At 36.8% G+C, this 19,036-nt stretch overlaps 1 protein-coding gene across 4 annotated transcripts in view; it reads left to right on the forward strand.

Annotated features, from left to right (window-relative positions):
- lilli (AF4/FMR2 family member lilliputian) overlaps positions 1-19,036 on the forward strand; it is a 561,135-nt gene that overhangs the window by 179,287 nt on the left and 362,812 nt on the right. For 2 of the 4 annotated variants that reach the window (XM_081737942.1, XM_081737947.1), the window contains exon 1: positions 969-2,420. The exons of 1 other annotated variant lie outside the window; for it this stretch is intronic. In XM_081737942.1, the coding sequence (XP_081594068.1) occupies positions 2,362-2,420 (59 nt within the window). In that variant the 5' untranslated portion in view covers positions 969-2,361. Of the gene's footprint in view, positions 1-967; positions 2,421-19,036 lie in introns of those variants that run through there. One more of the 4 variants, XM_081737943.1, reaches the window with a different exon arrangement.

Below are 19,036 nucleotides of genomic sequence, written 5' to 3' on the forward strand. Positions count from 1 at the left end.
AAAGAAACACTAAACTCTGATCCAACCATCGAATTTTAATAGTACTATCTTCCCTTTCCCATTGTTCCATGTAAATTTTCATTTCCTCCCGAAAATGTATCACCAAGACCCCCTTCTCTCAACTCTTTCTACGGGGGGCGCGGTGGCTCAGTGGTAGAGCGTTCACCTCCGGTGCTTGGCGTCCTTGGTTCGATCCCAGCTCGCGCCGTGTGGACCTTGTGGTGGACAAACACCGTGCTCGTGGGTTTTCTCGGGGTTCTTTGTTTCCTCCCATTTTATTCATTCCACCATTTCACTCATCTCTCATCATCACCGTCTCCTTTAGTCTAACCGGCATAACCGTGGGACGTAAAACTTAAAGATTTCATTTCATACGACCTTGATTAGTGTGTGTTGTTCTTATATAACTTAAGACTTATACTTAAAAAAAAAAAGTTCTCTAATTTTAAATATTTTGCTCTCGTCACTCCCTAAACTTTCAGTGTTGTTCTATTCGTCGTACCCTCTCTCTTCTGATAACTTCATGTATATAGGGGGCGGGAATGATCAGATCACTATGATATCGAGCAGGAAATAACTACCGTTGCTGTCGTATCATTCGTATGCCAAGACGGAATGGAAGTAATGTAGGGAGAGACCGTAGCCTACCAGAAAAGTAATATGTGGAAAATGTACTGTCGTGAGCGCCTTCAAACGCTTAGGGTTAAAAATAACTAACTAAATAAGTAAAGTAATTAGCTGTGAAATAAGGGTTAAAAATATTCTCAAAGAGAAATTCTCAAAAATTGATACGAATATACTAAAGAGCACCAATTTCCATCCACCTGAGGGGGTAATACAGGACTACTATTTTTCCCACTACCGTGTTTGTGTACTTTTTTTTTTTTTTTTTTTTTTTTAACTCGTCACGGACGGAGAGAGCGGAAGCCACCGGCTTGCTCGCTGCTTGTGGCAATCAGCTGATTCGTCGTGTTACGGGTGTATCGTATCGCTGGTTTAGGCTGGGGGAAATCAGATGGAATGGAAGCAGGAGAGACTGACTGACTGTTCACTGTGGGGCAGTACCGTTGTTGCCCGAAGGTCTTCACAGGGGGACGAAGAGGAAGGGGAATCTGTTGATCAGCATGCGTGAGAAACATGTGGCAGTCGACTTGTACTCGTCATTGGAAAGCAGTTGTCTGAAAAATATTTATAATAATATGATAAGAAGCCCATACTCTTGTTGGGGAACGATTCGTTTGAAGATTGAAGTTGACAAAGCTATATTTACGTGGAGATGCAGCTAATTCAAACTTTGGGATGATCGACGTGTTACTTTTCCCACTGTGGTTTGAAAATAAAAATTAAGATATTGCCGCAGTATGTTTCAAAGTCCTGGTTTTTTAACATACTTGTTTAAATGTTAGCATTGACAACAGACCTATACAATGAAGCATTCACTCACAGTGACGCGTTTGAGGGAGATAAGACGGATAAGTGAGTACCGGTTTGATGTTTGTAAATGACGGACGAGAAGCTACTGTGTATTGATAAGAAGTGTGGTAAAGGCCTGCTGGATGTTGACGTGTTGGTGGAAAAAGTCTTTCGTCCATGAGAAAGAGAATTTAACATGCTTTAATTTGCTGTGGAGATACTGTTGCCAACAATCAAGTATTGTTGCTTCATTGCTTGCATGTTCGGAAGGTTTCTGCGTTCTTACGTCTTGAAGTAAGTGCCCGTTCTTTCAATGCGGCTTACAACCGTTGAGTGAAACTAGGTGAACCAGTCTCTCGTTGGCTATCAAGGACACTGCTGAGGAACGGGCGCCATTATGGAGAAAACTACATTCATTGCAGGAAGAGCTATTGTAGTGAAGTGTTGTGTTGACATTTTCGTGAACATCTATAACGTGGATTATTATCTAGCGTGTTTTATCTAGTGTTACTATATGTAGTTTTGATAACATATTTGCTTTCGAGTGCATTGCTTTCATTCTAAAGCATGACATATGTTGGCAATACCTTGAGGAGTATATATGCTTTATTCTGTCAGATATGTGAAACTACTTTGTGACAGCGAAGTAATGTAATAACAACAATGTCATTCCATTATAAGTGTTTCAGTGCTTGGTTTTTAATGAGTGTGAAGTGTATTATATACATATTATAAGTAAATTTTATCAGGAAAAGAATAAAAAATGTTACGGTGGTGTTACTTCCTTAGCCCTTCTGTAGGGCTGGTTTTGGCCTTTCTAATAACAAAGTGTGTTTTTAGTGGTTGGTGTAGTGTGTAGAAGTGATACTGAATGAGTTGCCTTAGCTTAGTGCAAGGTTTAATTTTCGTGCCATCACGGTTACGTTGGATAAACATCATTTGGTCAAGATGATGGGAGGATATTATGATGATGGACCCAACCCTCTTCTTAAGGGGACATTGTCAAGGTAAGTCCTCAAAGTATGCACAGTACCACAGTTTGTATAGTGTTGTTAGAACTGTTTCAGCTATACAAGAATAAGTGAAAGGGTGGGAACAGGTTTTTATTCTTTTATTTTTTAATGCTTATTCTGTGTTGTGAAGAAACATCATTGGGATTGCGATCTTGGTGGGAACCACTTTCGGAAGCGGAAGAATGGTTGCTGAAGAAATACTTAATCGTCTGTTTTTTCGTTTTCCGGAGTAAAAGTAGTTTGGTAACCTTGACTGATCAGGAGGTTTAATAGTAGATAGAGTTCGTTTTGTATTCAATCATAGCAGTAATAACTGCAGCCTGCAACAAAAGTTATATATTACTCAATATTAACGTTTAAATTAAATGATGAAAGCCATTAATTTTCTTAAATGAAAAAAATCAATACAATAAAATTTGCATATATGACCTGTAGGTGAAGAAGAAGTTATTAATGATTATAAAAGGATTGGTGGAATGAAAACGGGAAAACTTCGAGAAAAACCACGCACATGATATCTTATATAAACTGACATGGCCTGGATTGAACCAGGAACCCTTCGCAGTAGAGCGCTATACCAGTGGGAGCTGCTTTGGCCCCACATGACTTGCAGAGTTGTGAGAAGTACAGTGATAAGTTATTTATCGATATGTGCATAGATGAAAGCGTACTGGGAAAGTGCGAGAGAACGGTTATTAGTAATAATACGAAAACTATTAATTTAATATTTTTATAGATTTAACGAAACTAGAAAATAGCATCCGTTCTAGAAAACATACAGAAGTTGACTGTCATGAACAACAGCTTTGAAAGGTTCACAGGATTGTTAAATCTACATATAAAGATAGAGATTCCAGAATTTGCCAAGTCAGTTTGTAAAGTTGGGTTTGGGAGGGATTTTTCACTTTTCGCAGTACTATGTTCATAATGTTCAGTTCGAAATGAAATGTCTAGCTTTATGTCCCATGAGGCTAAAGGAGACGGATAATTAGTGGGAGTGATGATTATAAAATAATTGGTGGGATGAAAATGTGAAAGGAAATGGAGAAACCTGAGAAAACTACGGATACATATGTATGTTCGGGTGCAATGTGTGACATTACGGTCTTGTTTTACTTTTTTTTTTTTTTTTTTTTTTTAATAGTTCTTGGATAGAGGAAGAGCTATTAACATATAAGAATTTCCGTCCATTTCTTCTGTCAAATGTCTTTTGGAGTAAATACATGGTGTGATACAGCAATTTCTCAGTGAAAGCAGGCGCTGACATGCGGGAAGGAAAGTGTCTATGGCCTATATTTTAAGGCAGCATTCCAGCATTTGCGTGGGGGGACTAGAAAAACTGAGAAAATCTCAAGATTGGTTGGACGTGAGGTTTGAATTCAGAAATTCCCGATTCCGAAGCAAAAACACTGTCAGCCGTTTAAACTTTGTGAGGAAATCCTTTATTACTATTATTTTATTATATGAACGCTATGTACACATCGCAAAACATAGGGGCAATGGCCCATAGATTACCCATATGGTGAACGTACACTGACGCTTGTTAGACGTCAAAACAAAATGTTTTGACCTGTTTTTATCCAATGTTTTGTCCTCGTTATCATTTTAAATATGAGTTTCCAACGAAGTATATATATATATATATATATATATATATATATATATATATATATATATATATAATATGGACAGGTATAAGCCTTTTGCTCATAGACGGTGCTGCTGTTGTGTTGACTTTTTTTTCTTCAGTGTTTTAAGACAAGAACTGTAGTTTGAGAAATAAGTGAAAGTTCCTTCATTTACACTTATACACTTTTAGTTATATTTTCCAGTTATACCTCTACAAAATTTCATTTTAATTCATTTAGCAAACAAATTCCTTTTTGAGTGCACCGTTGTATTTAAATGATAATTACTCTGTTGTTCCTTCGTCAAACACTGAAATATTCTTCGTTGTTTTGTAGAGCACGAAACAGTGGAGCGTACTTGTATAGAACAGTTCGCTTTCACCAAGTAATAATAGGCCAAGCTGTTCTAGCGATTTCTAATTCAGCTTTTCCATGCTGGTTCTTACTTTCATACGATTTAACAAAAGCAAACTCGCGTCGGGCGTAAAATAGGAGGGTACACAAGAAGAACTGTCGAAATTTCAGTTCAATTAAGTTTATAATCTGTGTCAGAAACTGTTATTTCAATAAATAAGTAATGAAATAAAGCATACAGTAAAATTGCAACCAGTGGTGGTTTCAGATTTCCTTCGGAGGCTGAATACATGGAGGGCGAAAAGCAGTGCTGCAAAAAACACTCGTATAACTTAACAAGGATGGCTTGATTATGTGCCGAGATAATATTGCACTAGCATCAATAACATATTGTGGTTGTTTGTATTCTACCTTAAATTGTGTAGATCCATATCTTAAGCAGCTTTGGTTCTGAACAGGGACGCTAAAATTCAACCAACAACAGTTTATCTAGAGTAAGCCATTTATGTTTGCATTTGACAATCAATGCCAGATACTTTTTTAACATTAATTTCTAGTGTTGTTCAAGAACAGGATCTCAAATACTGGTTTAGTATTACATGATTCATGGTGTAAAAACTGGATTAATAAAGTGATTGTACAAACGCAATGAAGAGCATTTATCAGCGTTTAAAGAAGATACGCAAATAATTACACAATATGCTCCAATAACAAATATGTGGCGCTGCGTAGCGTAGTCTTTGATGGGAGCGATCACGGGTTCGGTTTCCGGTGGGGACACCCGTTCAAAAAAAAAAAAAGTGTAAAAGCTTCTTAAGCCATCCTGACTGAGGTTTTCCTCTTTCTCACCAAGCAAATGCCAGAATGGTACCTACCATAATGGTCCCAGAATGCTTCCTTCCTTTCCTATTCCTCTCTTTTGTCCCAATTACGTGGGTTGTGGGATCACCGAAGGACGTCATCTCTCAAACGGGTTAATATAGCCATAGGTGCTGAAAGCTCAGAAATCTAATCCCTAATCTTAATCTAATTATAAATTACACAAAATTTACGAGACGAGAGAGAACCTTACTTCTCGTCTCGTTATAGCACAACAGAAGCAAGTTATAGTTTTAGCGAGAAGACAGAGAGAGGAAACAGTCGTGTTTGTTTGAGTTATATTTGCAGCCTCACACATACGACGATGGTTCGTCGTCTCCGGGCCTGGTGGGTCACGGGCTTGATTGTCTCATGGTCTTCCGGGTCAAATATCACTAACTTCGTGACCCATTGCATCACTGTTAGAAAGATCGTCAGTGTATTTTAGGTATTGGTTGAAACTGTTAAAATGTTTCCTTCCGTTATCGTAAATTCAAAAGAAAAATTTAATAATTACAACGGTGTGCTATACCTAATATATTAAATAAGCCTACTTATGCACAACAATTATCAAGTGAATTTTCATCTTGCTGTGAAGCGATGGTTACTTCCATCAAGAGTAGAGTTATTATATGTCATCATTTATGTGGAGATGTCCGGATTTTCTAAGCCCAAGTGTATTGTCAATCAATTTCACATGTAATGATATGTTGGCTATTTGTATACAAAGAAAGGACTGTAAAAAACAACAACAAGAGGGCAGAGAGAGAGAGAGAGAAAGATAGGGGGATCCGATCCATGGGCATCTCTGGCGGGGGAACGAAGGGGACGCGTCCCCTCAATATTTTGAAGTACAAAATATTCAGTATTTTATTCTGATTTATTTACTAACGACAGAATAACATGTAAATAATAATTATTATATTTATTTGGAATATAATATTCAGGCTGTGAAACGATTATAACAGAGTTCTTGATATACCTTGGGGGGGTCCGTGAAAGTAAGCAGAAAGGTAACAAATGGAATCGAAGATAATAAACAGGTTGGGCTAGGTAATACCATTTAAATCACTTTCTTCGATGTCCCCCCAAATTTTATGTGCCAGAGACGCCAGTGATCAAATCTACTGAAAAATCAGAATATTCAGAAAACGAGATGAAATGAAATCTTTGAGTTTTACGTCCGACGTTTAGGCTAAAGGAGACGGTGATTATGAGAAATGAATGAAATGGTGGAATGAAGAAAGTGGGAGGAAACGGGAGAACCCCGAGAAAATCCACGAGCACAGTGTTTATCCACCACTCTGAATAGTCAGAATCAACGTGGTAATGCTGTAGAAATACTCTTGTTGAGGGATTTTTTTTTCATACATTTCAGTGTACTTTGTAGAACGTTTTAAGAACATACTTGAAAGTAAAAGATGAAACTTTTACTATTCTTGTGTGGGAAGTTAATGTTTATGTAAAGAGCCAGATGGAAGTATGTCTGCATTTTGGCACTTCAGAATTTAGTAACCGTAATCAAGAGCCGCCACTGAAATTTAGAAAAGTCAGTCGAAAGACATTCTGGAAATTAGAATTACATCAATATGTTGTATAGCGTTTCTTTTGAATCTTAACTACTGAAATGTACCGTCACATCTCTACTTCCTCACTCTTGAACATGTGTCAGATGTAGGATATCTAGTCTGATATTAATCTTTTGCATTTGAAACCACATTTGAAATAGTCACTTATTCACTGTCGTTACAAATTCCATTGATTGTAGACATTTTGAGTATCGGCATACTACTCAAAAGTATAAAAGTGTTAGAATATGTTTTTAAAAAGGTGGGACACTGTCACGCCAGTTTTTTTCTGTAGGAAAACTTATTACAGTTTTCAGAAAGTGTAGATATTGGCCTAGCTCGAGGTATTGATGATTCGAAAATATTTATTTCCAAATTACCGTAATTCTACAATTGCTTATTCGAAATATTATATAATCATTTTCGAAGAGAACATTACATGAAGTGTAGTGACAAAAAAAGTAATAAAAGTGTGCTAAGCGATGTTGTAAATGTCAATATCGCTCGTGAAAGGATCTCGCTTGGTAAAGTGAAATTGGATTTTCCGAAAAGAAAACGTGCAAATTTAAACGTACTGGCTTACAAAGAATTAATTTCTCCTTCGACTGTCGCATTGCAAATAATACACTTCGTGATGTGCTTTTAACAAAGCATTGACTGTACAGTGTAGGTGTCTAAAAGACACGAAGGTCGTAGCACGAGATCTCTTCCACACAATGTACTTGTCGGGTGCTGTTTCTGTAAACGTATTCTCACATTTTGTGTGTGTGTGTGTGTGTGTGTGTGTGTAAGTAAGTAAGTAAGTAAGTAAGTAAGTAAGATAATAAACAGTCAAGTACCCTGGAAGTTCACTATCTCATCATTTCTGGGAATTTGGACTGCCACTTGCACCTTCATATATTTAATAAACAAGACCTATGTGGAAAGTATCTGACCATGATTCACGAAAAAAAAAAAAAAAGAAAAAAAAGTACCTGGTCACTTGCTGTATTCGTAGTCCCAATCTTCCCCAAAACAGTTCCCTGTTCCTTCTACTGCTCGAAACATTTTTTAAAAGTGCTATTAGGCCAGCCTACGCTTAGCGCTTGATATCCTCTCTGGTGTAAAAGTGCGTTCCTTTCAGGCGCCTCTTAATTTTCGAGAATAACCAAAAGTCACATGGATGCATGTCCGAACAGTAGGGAGCTTGATGAACGAATATAATGTTGTGCTGTGGAAAATAATAATAATAATAATAATAATAATGTCTGAATTGAGCTCCTTCGTGGCTAAGCGGTTAGCGTACGCGCCTTCGGCGTGGAAGACCCGGGTTCGATTCCCGGCGGGGGCTCATGTGGTTCGGATTCCACGTTAATCAGTAGATCCACGTCTCATATAGCCTCGCTGCTGAACGGGACGTTAAACTCAAAATCATCAACTAATGTCTGAATTACATTAATCACATGAACGGGTACATTATTCTGTTCCTATTACAAGTCTTTGAATTCCAGAAGTCTGGCCGTATTCGACGGAATTTGGCCTTGGTAAGTTTGGATGCTTCCACTAAGTATTTCCAAGCTGTACTCGTACATTCACCTTTCATCATCTATGATGACGGTCTTCAGGAAATGAGGATCCGTGTTTGCAGTGTCTAGTATGTCCTGTGCAATTTCCACATATTACCGTGTTAGAATCCTGCATAAACTTTGCAGGTAAAATGACATACACAGCATCTTTGTGAGACCACGACAGAACACAATCAACCAGCAGCAGACTCAAATGAAGTTCAGGCATTCTTTTCACGATACGCATTGTGGCTAACCTCTCCCTGTAGTTTTCTTAAAAGCAAAGAAGGTCAGAATATAGTTTTAAGACAATCCTTTCATGTTTCCTCTGGACAATCACCCCTTAACACGTGTAATCACAACTTACTGAAACGAAATTATAATTAAAACTAAATATTATAGCCAGCCTCCTTTATGTCCACTACATCTCCGCCCAACCTTAGATTACTTCTTTTGCCGGAAAAATGTGTTTTATTCTCTTTCAGACAATCACCTTACAAAAAATTAGTATGGTGTGTTATAGAACTCAATATTTATGATCTTACACGTAGCGCGGAGAAATGTTAATGGAGTTGGGGGGGGAATGAGGGGGGAGAAGCAGATTTTCATGTCCATATATGGTGTCACAAAATGACCATCAACCTTGTTCTTCACCGTAAACTTCAATTGTAACAAGATAAAAGTGCATCCACATGCAAACTTGCAATTGTAGGAATTCTCAGAAACTGATTGACACGCTCCAAAAGTGGAACTAACAGTGGCGGGGATCCTTCCCGAAGGAAGCTTTTGCTGATTCCTTTGGTACTTAACAATATTTGACTTACGTATACTTCGAATAGCTTGACTTATACTCTTGAAACGGAAGTACAGTAGAGCGTCGATTATCCGAAGTAATTGGGGGACATGGGTGTTCGGAAAACTGGTTTCTTCGGATAATCGAACTGTACATGTTTATTTGCCAAAAAGAAGTACTGTACAGTAAATTTATTCATAAAAAGAAGTGTGCTGATTGTTGAAACACAGCGACTGGCGGCTTGGCCGGTCAGCGGCGACTACTGTGGGAAACTTGGTTTGGGAGTGAGGGGGATGATGGACGGTAGGGTGGGAGAGTAACAGGTGCGAGCGAGTACACAGTTCGGTTAAGCGGTCGTTCGGTTGACCGACGTTCGGATAATCGACGCTCTACTGTATTCGGTATTGGACCCTCTTTAAGAAGACCACTTTTCGAGAGCAGAGTTTCACAATCTGGGAGTCGGGAACCGTAGAGGAAGGAATACATCGGGGTCACGAAGGAAAGTGAAAGGAACAAAGGATAATTAGAAACTAGCATTTTAATTTTTTTTTTTTTTTTTAAGTTTCCGTACTAATTCTCAAATACAGCAAAGAATATTCAACAGATAAAGAATCGTTTAAAAACGGTTGGAACAAAAGAGGAATGAAATTGGTGAAATACTGCATATTGATTGAACTACAAATCAAAATGAAGGCTAACGTGAAACCTGAGTCTGGTATGATTTCACTAGACTTTATTAACGATAAGCAGCAATAAACAAAAAGCTTAGTTACAAGGATTATGAGGGTCACTTGTAAGAGGGTGTAATAAAAGGGAGACCGTGGTATGAAAAGATTGAGAAAACCTGCTCTAGAGGATCGATTTTAGTTAAAAATTTATTCAGTACTCGTTTTAAGCAGGTAGGTCAGCATTGATACTTGACGCTGATTCTTAATAATAAATTATGATGGAATAATATCCACATAGGAAGTCCGATTATTTGCTGTAACTTTGCAAAAAGTCCGTGAAGTGACAGTCAGCGTCACTCAGTATTAGTTTGGCTAAAAGCATGAAAATAAAGTTGTCTGAAGAGATCAATAGTATAAATATATATACTTTTGTTTATTTAATATATTATAAAATGCAGAGCATTAGACAATGGCTGTGGTGAGAAAAAAGAGAGAGTAGGCCTACTGCTGAAACTATGTATAGCAGGCTTTCTGAATCTATTTCATATCACAACCCCTCTTGCCAGTGATCCTTACAAGTAATTTCCGGTTTTTCATAATTTTTTTGATGATTGCTACATATCGCTTACAGTTTTGTATCATCGCATGAGAACCAGAGGAACGTAACTGCATTTTCGTAGGTTTACAGGCGAGAGGATAAAAATATTATTTTCTTAGAAATATGTGTTTCTAATAAGATGGTAATTGAGCTACATTACAACAGATGATCGACAAGGAGAAGAGGTGGCGTTACGTTCTATTAACACGAAGTGGGGCTTTCAAAATTATGTCCAAACATGAACAACACGAAAATCGAATTTTTGGAGTTACGTTCCTCTGGTTCTCATGCGACGATATCAGGGTAGCATAAGTTTGAATTGTATATTAATATGTAGTCTTTCTCCAGTTTCATTTTTCTTTTATTACAGTTGTTTTCTAAATGTTCTTTATAGTTTTAAATTTTGTTTATAATATTCTTTGCTATATTTGAGAGTAAGTTTGGGTGGATACAAAAGTGTGGCTATCAAAATAAATTCAAACTCTCCTTAAAAAAAAAAAAAAAAAAAAAAAAAAAAAAAAATCCGCTACTAGATCCTAATTACATTTACCTTTTTACCTCCCTTCGCGACCCTCAGGTTGAGAAACCCTGCATTATAAAATACTTATTATCGACGTTATTCGAGTTTCAAAGTCTCACTACAAGCAAATATAGTTCGGTGATTTTACATACGATTTTGAAAGTAATTGATTTTTTTGGCGTGCGTGCGTGCGTGTGTGTGTGTGTGTGTGTGTGTGTGTGTGTGTGTGTGTGTGTGTGTGTGTGTGTGTATGTGTGTGTGTGTGTGTGTGTGTGTGTGAATCAATAGTGTCATTTAAGGTTTTTGCCAACATTAGTAGTTTCACATTTTCTTCTTACATATTTTACTGTTGATTAAAATGTTTGTGTGTCAGGAAGGGAAATTCCCCCCATACCTCCGTAAAGATGCTTCTGGTCTTTATGTAGGAAAATAATAAGTAGTCATTTTTTTCCTACATATTAACATTGTGTGAATATGTAGCGTAGAAAATTGCAAATTCGCCCCTTCGTTAGTTCTCAATTACAGATAAATCGAACCGTACTGCAGAAGACGTGAAAGCAGACACCTCGCTCATAACTTTTACAGTGTGCGTTTGAAAAGATTTAGTGCATACGGAAATTATAAATAATGCTTTCGGTAGCTCAGACTGGGAATTGAACTTACAGTATTAAGTCCCTCCCATTAGTCTGACAAAATTTACAGTATAAATCTGAGTTCTATAAACCCTCGTATATACTTACAGCAAATGTATTAGATTCTGTCGCATTAAGAAAAACATTATCTCCTAATGTTGATATTTTGACATTGATAGCATTACTGTTATTTAACATCAGTTTTGTAAACAAATCAGCTGTGCCCCTGAAACAAACAAAACTGTTTATCATTATCATAGGCATTCTCTCATTATTGGCAGATCACTTGCTGCAACTGTGAAGAATTCTAATCAGATGGGAAAGACTTACATAGATCAAAGCAAAACAAACTACAGATTAATTTTCAATAACCATAAAGTCAAGAACTCAGTACCAGACCTAATTCCATGGAAATCAAAAGCAGTCGCCATCCCTATTTTGTCATTTAGGATCTTGGAAACGAAGTGTATAGATTAGATAGGCCACACAGTTAAATAGGCATTAAAGATACAAGAAACGGCGATAAAAATAAAAGCTGTAAGAAAATAGTGTGTTCCTATTTGCGTTACCGTGTTTATCATAATGCTAATAAGATCTTTTGATATTGCACAACGTAGACTGTATATACTAATCAAATTTTGACCTCATTATCAGATCAATTTATCAAGAAGGCGCAATCTTATCCTAAAACAATATATAATACCCTGATAATTTTCAAGAAACAAATACATTAAAAAAGACTGCTATTTCGATAACAGTCAAGAGCTTTACGTACTGGAAGCAAAAACCATAGATACAAATAAAAGATACTCAAATATAATTCACAGTATTCTTGAATGACATACCTAGCAAGAAAAGATCATTCCATCCAAGGAGCAATAATCCCTTCAGAGAGATTATCCAATGATCTACATATCATCACCTTAGGTATTCTGCCACTATTGGTAGGTCACTTGTCGCAACTGAGCAGCTTCCATGCTCCACGGTTTTGCGCTAACATCTTCATCTTCACATATCAGTTTTCTGTTTTGATGTCGTCTTAGCCTCTTTTGTCCCATTCTCTTCTTTGCTGTCACCAAACCCTTTAGTACATCCCTCATGATACAGTTCCTTCTTAGCCAGTGCCCCAACCAATTTCTCTTCCTCTTAATAATATTTAAAACTGTCCTTTTCTCCCCGCCATTTCTAACATCCTCTCATTCGTTTTTCGCTCGATCCAGGAAGTTCTCTCTATTTTTCTCCACATCCACATTTCGAAAAATTCTACTCGCTTTTCATCATTTTTGCGTAATATCTGTGTTTCCGTCCCATACAGTAGAATACTCTACATGAAACATTATATGACTCTTTCTCTCAGCTTTTTATTCAAGGATCCATGAAGTATACTTTTCTTCTTCCTAATTACTTCTGTCAGCATTCCTATCCCTGCTTTTATTTCACGTTCGCACTTCATATCAACACTAATAATACTTCCCAGGTATTGAAAATTAGTCACTTATTCTATTTTTACTCTTCCTATTTCCGTATTTGACACCGACATAATCCTCACATCTCTCTGAATTTGATTTCTTAGCTGTTGGTATTATGATCATCTTCAGGAAGTCTGTGGCTACTCTACTGTTCCATATATTTCATTGCAGATTCGGAACAATCCTCTCTCACCCTTGTCTCCCATATTCTTAATGAATTCGATTGATATACTACGTATCCCGGTTGCCTTTCCATTTCTGTTCTCATATATAGCATCTTCCTAAGACTTCTTTTCTTTCGCTGATTACTTTCCCATACTGTCATCGTAATACCCCCTTGTCTCCTCTGAAGTTCCATAGATTTCACCTCCTTGTACATTTCCCAACTTTTTCTAGTACTTCTGTGTTATCGCATTTTCCTTGGTAAAACTCTTACCTTGCTCTCTGTTTCCCTTCATAGTTCGTTGTGTAACGTTTTGTACATCTTTCTGCCCTCTTCTGTCTGTATCATCCTGTCTTTACGTACTCCTTTCATTTTCTGCAACCCATGTGATTTCTTAGGCGTTTTGTGTTCGCGGTAACCCACTATTTCTGCAGCCTGCTGTATGCAGAATTTATTATCTTCTCACTATCTGTTACTACCTGCACCTATCCTTTACTCGTGTTTTTTTCTTCTTCGAATTTTTCAACGTAAATATGTCTTACTTCCTCGTTTTTTAACTTGTCAGTATTCAACATTTTGCCTACTTTTCTTCTGCCTACATTCATTTCGGGTAGCACAAGGTTATGATCAGAGAAAATGTTGGCCACGGGAAGAGTCTTTGCTTTCTTCGAACTACGATACATGTCTTGAATCATAAATTGATATATTCGGCCGTGATTGAGGATTTTCGTGTATATCTTTTCTTGTGCTGATTGAACCAAGTGTTGACAATTAATAGTGAATTCTGTCTATAGAAATTAACCAGTTCCTCTCTCCTTTCATTTCTTTCGCCTAAACCATATTTACCTACAACACTACCTTCCTGTTTTTCTCCCACAACTGTATTGAAATCTCCCATTGCAATTACGTATAAATCCTTCTCCTCCTTGCCCATAGTTTCTTCTATTTTCTCATAATTTTCCTGTACTTCTTCGTTTGTATGCGAAGTAGTCGGTGCATATTTCTGTATCACCACTAGATCCTTCGTTTTTCGATTAAGTCAGCATCATAACTTTATCATCAACAATTTCAACTTTCACTACCTTCTCTTTTAAGCAATTACCAACAATTATTCCTACACCATTATGACCGACTTTTGCATAACCTGAGTAAAACAATCTGTATCCTTCGCTGTTTAATACCTCATTACCTTCTCATCTAACTTCACTAACTCCTATCAAATCTAGATTATTTTATTTCATTTCTTCTTTAAGATTTCCTGTAACATTACGTACGTTCCATGTCCCTATCCTAAACCTTTTGCTCTTGCTTGTCTTTCTTTATCTATCTTCGCCACATTGTTACTTTTGTGTCCAATAGCTTTTCCTTAGACACCCCCCTCCCGGATATCCGTCAGGGTATCCCTAGATTTTGTTACCGTATATTTAAAGTAAGTTAAAAGAAAAGTAAGGAAATTTAATAATAATAATAATAATAATAATAATCATGTCTGATACCGAAGAAAAGTACAAAAAATGTGAATTGAAATAGTTTTGAAAATACTGTCTGGAGGTCAGTAAACTTAATACGATTTCGATTGTTACGCGTACTCATTGATTTTGCATGTTATCCCCAAACAGTTACGCTTCGCGCTGGAGGTGGGTATTACCAACAAATTGCAGTGCTCTCGCACGGAGAATTGAACCCGGGAGCACATGCACTAAAGGCGCACACTACCCATTAGACCAACATGGAGGGCTTCTAACAGTATTGATGGCTTTTAAGATCTCTTGTAGAATGCCCATTATCTACCACATTGGATCTTTTATTATTATTATTATTATTATTATTTTATAGTCCCTTCAATACTTTGTTTCTATGTAATCGTTCGAAAATGAATGTAAAGGTTGTACTACATTTCAAAGATCTCTTCTTCTGCATTACCATAATATTTTGTAAGTAGATTCCTCCAGATCTTGTGTTTTAGCAAGGTGTTAGAGGGATTACATAGGTATAGTGGACTTTTAAAAAGAAGAAGAAAAAGTAGTTCAGAAGACATGGAAAACTTGCCAGTTGTTCAAAGTAACTGTAGTCTATTCGTAATATTTTGAGTAGCTAGCGTTACAAGATTTTTTTAATTGATGATAACCATTACAATACCATTAACTATACGTGAAGAAATCAGTTTTCTTAATATTATGTACGCTGTTAGTTTTTTGTGCTCTCCACGGCATAGTGCTGACTTAGAGTAATTGACCACTTGATTGATGAAACTATGCAGATAATAGCTTATTTATTTTGCTATTTTATATATATATATTAAGAAAAAACTATAGCTTCCAGAGAATTTATTTTTCAAATAAATAAATGAACGAACTTTATTCTAGAACGTTGCTAGTTTATTGTTACCAATTTCTTCAGTGAGTGCACGGAAGTCATAAATAATTAACCAGTGTCATTTCTGAATCGTTCATAGAATATTATGTAGTCTTCAAATGAGGTTGCGTGTTATGTAACATCTTGACGTCTAGATTACGTGATATGTTATTACCTCTATGTATGTTGTTACTTCGTAGCAAGTGCTATTTCATATTTTAGTGAAAGTACTTTTAAATATTATAGTAAATATTCAAATTAATGCAATCGGAAGCAAAGAAATGTGTGTACTGTACTGTATTTCTTGTACAGAAGGCATATGAGTGCAGCAAGGATATGCAACACCAAGAAAGTGCATTAAAAGACCCAGAGTTCCGAATTGTTACTGTCAAATAATTTGGTTACATTGTTACGACATTGTGTGCATATATCAAAATTACATAATTTGAACGTAATGTTGAAAGTTATTGAGTAATAGGAAATTATGCCAATATAGGTCAAAATCGATGAAAAATATGTCGCACTGTCAAGGTATAATCATAGTCAAAATAATTGATCATTCATACCGATCTGAAAATCTCCATGCCCACTCGTGCATCTGGGAGAAACGTGGAAATCTTCAGCACAGTTTTGCAATAATTAGAAATAAGTTTGTTATTATTATTATTGTAGTTAATTAATTATTCCTGTGCAGCCAAATGAAAGCGTAGTGTAGTTGTAGGTTCAGTTCCCAGTAGGGGCAGTTTTTTTTTCAGTGTCGACCCAGGAATGAGAGTTAGAGTTAGAAGAAGACTGTGATCTCGAAAGGCAAGGAACCTGGTTCGATTTTTGTTGGGAGCTAATCTTCGGATTCCATAAAGCTGTCTTCTTCATGTCTCACACAGCCTCGGTGTTGAAAGGAACATTAACTAAAATGCAACCAATCAGTCGAGCTAATAAAAGCTTTCTCGTGTTTTATATGGTTAACGTACGCGTCTTGAGTATGGGCGACTCGGAATCAATTTTCGGCGGGACCCAGATTTCAGTTAATTCTGATCTCATGTTAAGCTATATATATATATATATATATATATATATATATATATATATATATATATATATATATATATATATATATATATATATCCCATACACTCTTTGTGCTGACGCTTATTTCAACCAACAAACCAATCCAATCTAGAAAACGAGAGAGAGAGAGAAATGTTTGGAAGCTGATGCGGTGACCGCGGATTATCCAGTTAAACGTGTACCGACTGGCTGCCATGGCCCCTAGTGATCTGTAGCGCCAGGGAGATAATTTTATTTCTATTCATTGAGCATAATCCTTGTAAATAAATTAAGAACGTGGAAACTGAAACTGCTTTAAAATACCCAGACTGTTTGTAATGTCTGAGGCTGTTTTGTTGTAATTTTATTAGTATAAGTATTTTACGCTGTAAAAACGCATTCAAAGTTTCTACATATGTCCCTCGCATATAACAGTCTAAGATTATTACGAAGCTCTAACTTATACAAGGTTCTATTGCAGCGTTTTGTGACCTAGTATGATTTGCTTGGATGCGCTACACTACCGCAACATACTTCCCTGTAATCCATTTCATCACGGAAATTGTTGAGTATACAAACCAATTGTGATTTGAATCCATCCACCTGAGCATACGACCGAAGTGAAACAGCTAATAAGTCCGGAAACTATTAAAACATTACATTACATATCAATATTGTCGGTTAATTTCATAGGAAAACTGCAGCTGACTACAATTAAAAATTGTAAGGAAGTATAACTGTTAATGGTTAAAATAAGTAACCATAGTACAGGGTGACCCACAACATCCTCCCACATTTTAATGGTTAATAAAAAGACTTGGAGATCAAAACAGTTTCTAATTATGCTGTTGTAAGTTGAAATTACATAGCAATTGCAATACAATTATTGTAAATAACACCCAATAAAACTCACCCACACTTTGATCGGTTGTAGCGTTTTCAGTGGAGGGGCGAGAGGAGTGGGGGTCATCGCTCCGGCTCACCTCTCCTGCCGTTTACAGTCGTCATTATGGTTCACTCAGGAGGTCATCGCTCATACGCAGTCGAAATGTTTCTCAAAAACCAGTTCCATGATTACAGTGTAAAGAGATTTTTGCTTAAAATTTGCTAGTCCAAATAGTGAAAATATTGCTGATTGAAAGACTATCGTGCACTTTATCGATAACTTCCGAACAACAGATTCATCATTGGAATAGAGGCTGTGAGACAGTCTATTTTGCAGTCTGTAGAACGTTCTGCAGAAGCGTGTTGCAGCTGTTGGGCTTCCTAGGGAGAGAGTAAGAAGAGAACAAAGTAATTGCTGTTAAGAATAAATTCCGTCTCCATCCTAATTTTTCTGCTAAAATAGAAAGTGATAGGTTTCAGTTTTGATTTTTTGAGCAAAAACAGTGATAGCGGGAGCAAGCTTTTTGATGACTTCAGCGTCTCAAGAATTTTCTTCTCTCACTTAACCAACTGTTGCAAAAGGAAGTTACACTAGTTTCGGTCTCAGTATTGTATTGGAACTCTACCATAGATTCATAATGTGGATCGAAACTCACTTGTCTTACAAATATACAGTCTTCTTTCTAGTTTCTAGCCCAGAAAAGTCATTGACGCAAGTTCATGTTCACTAGTGTTCTGGAATCTCCTCTCTACCAAATTGTGCCTAACTAAATGATTTTTTTCCTAACCCGAAACCTGATTAGATCGCTTTCTCGCGCTCGATTAATCTCAGTGCATGGAACTTGCTAAACCTATCCTTCCTGATCGTTTTTTATTAATTTGCTCCTATTTTCCCCAAAGTTGAAATGTATCTACTTATCTTTCTCCCACCCGGGAACTGTTAATTCACTCCGTATTAAAATTGTTAGACATTCAAGTGAATTAATCAAACAAGAAATGTTATTCAATTTTACAGTAGAGAGGGGTAAACTATGGAATTTTATATTTAAACAAACCATGCCTCGTAGTGCAAAGGCAACCAAGGATCTTAATGTTTCACGGTACATCGAGTCGAAATTGCGTATTTAAAATGTTCATATTTCATAATATTTTGATAAAATTTTATATTCAATATTTCTTCATATTCTGTTCATGTTGTATGAAGAAAGTTATCTCTATCTTCATTGAGCCCGGTGACCTTTCACCACCTTGAAGAGTAAGAGCACTCCCTCCCTTCCTCATAGAAGGGAGTTTGCTTATCAAATTAACAACGATGGACCAAAGTCCGTCTCTCAGTCATACATACTGATGGAGGGAACATCCCTTATCAAGTAAAAGTCAGTCTACCAGCATCTCTAGTGTTGGCGCAGGAGCGTTTTAAGGGAAACTCACACCTTCTTTTGGTGCCAGAAAGCGTCTCAAAGTCGCATGGTATGACCACAATCTGCTGAGAGTCCAACCTATGATCTGGGAACCCGCTTCATTCCAG

Source organism: Thermobia domestica, chromosome 14, assembly GCF_964235325.1.
Source record: "Thermobia domestica chromosome 14, izTheDome1.hap1.1, whole genome shotgun sequence".
Lineage (NCBI taxonomy): Eukaryota > Metazoa > Arthropoda > Insecta > Zygentoma > Lepismatidae > Thermobia > Thermobia domestica.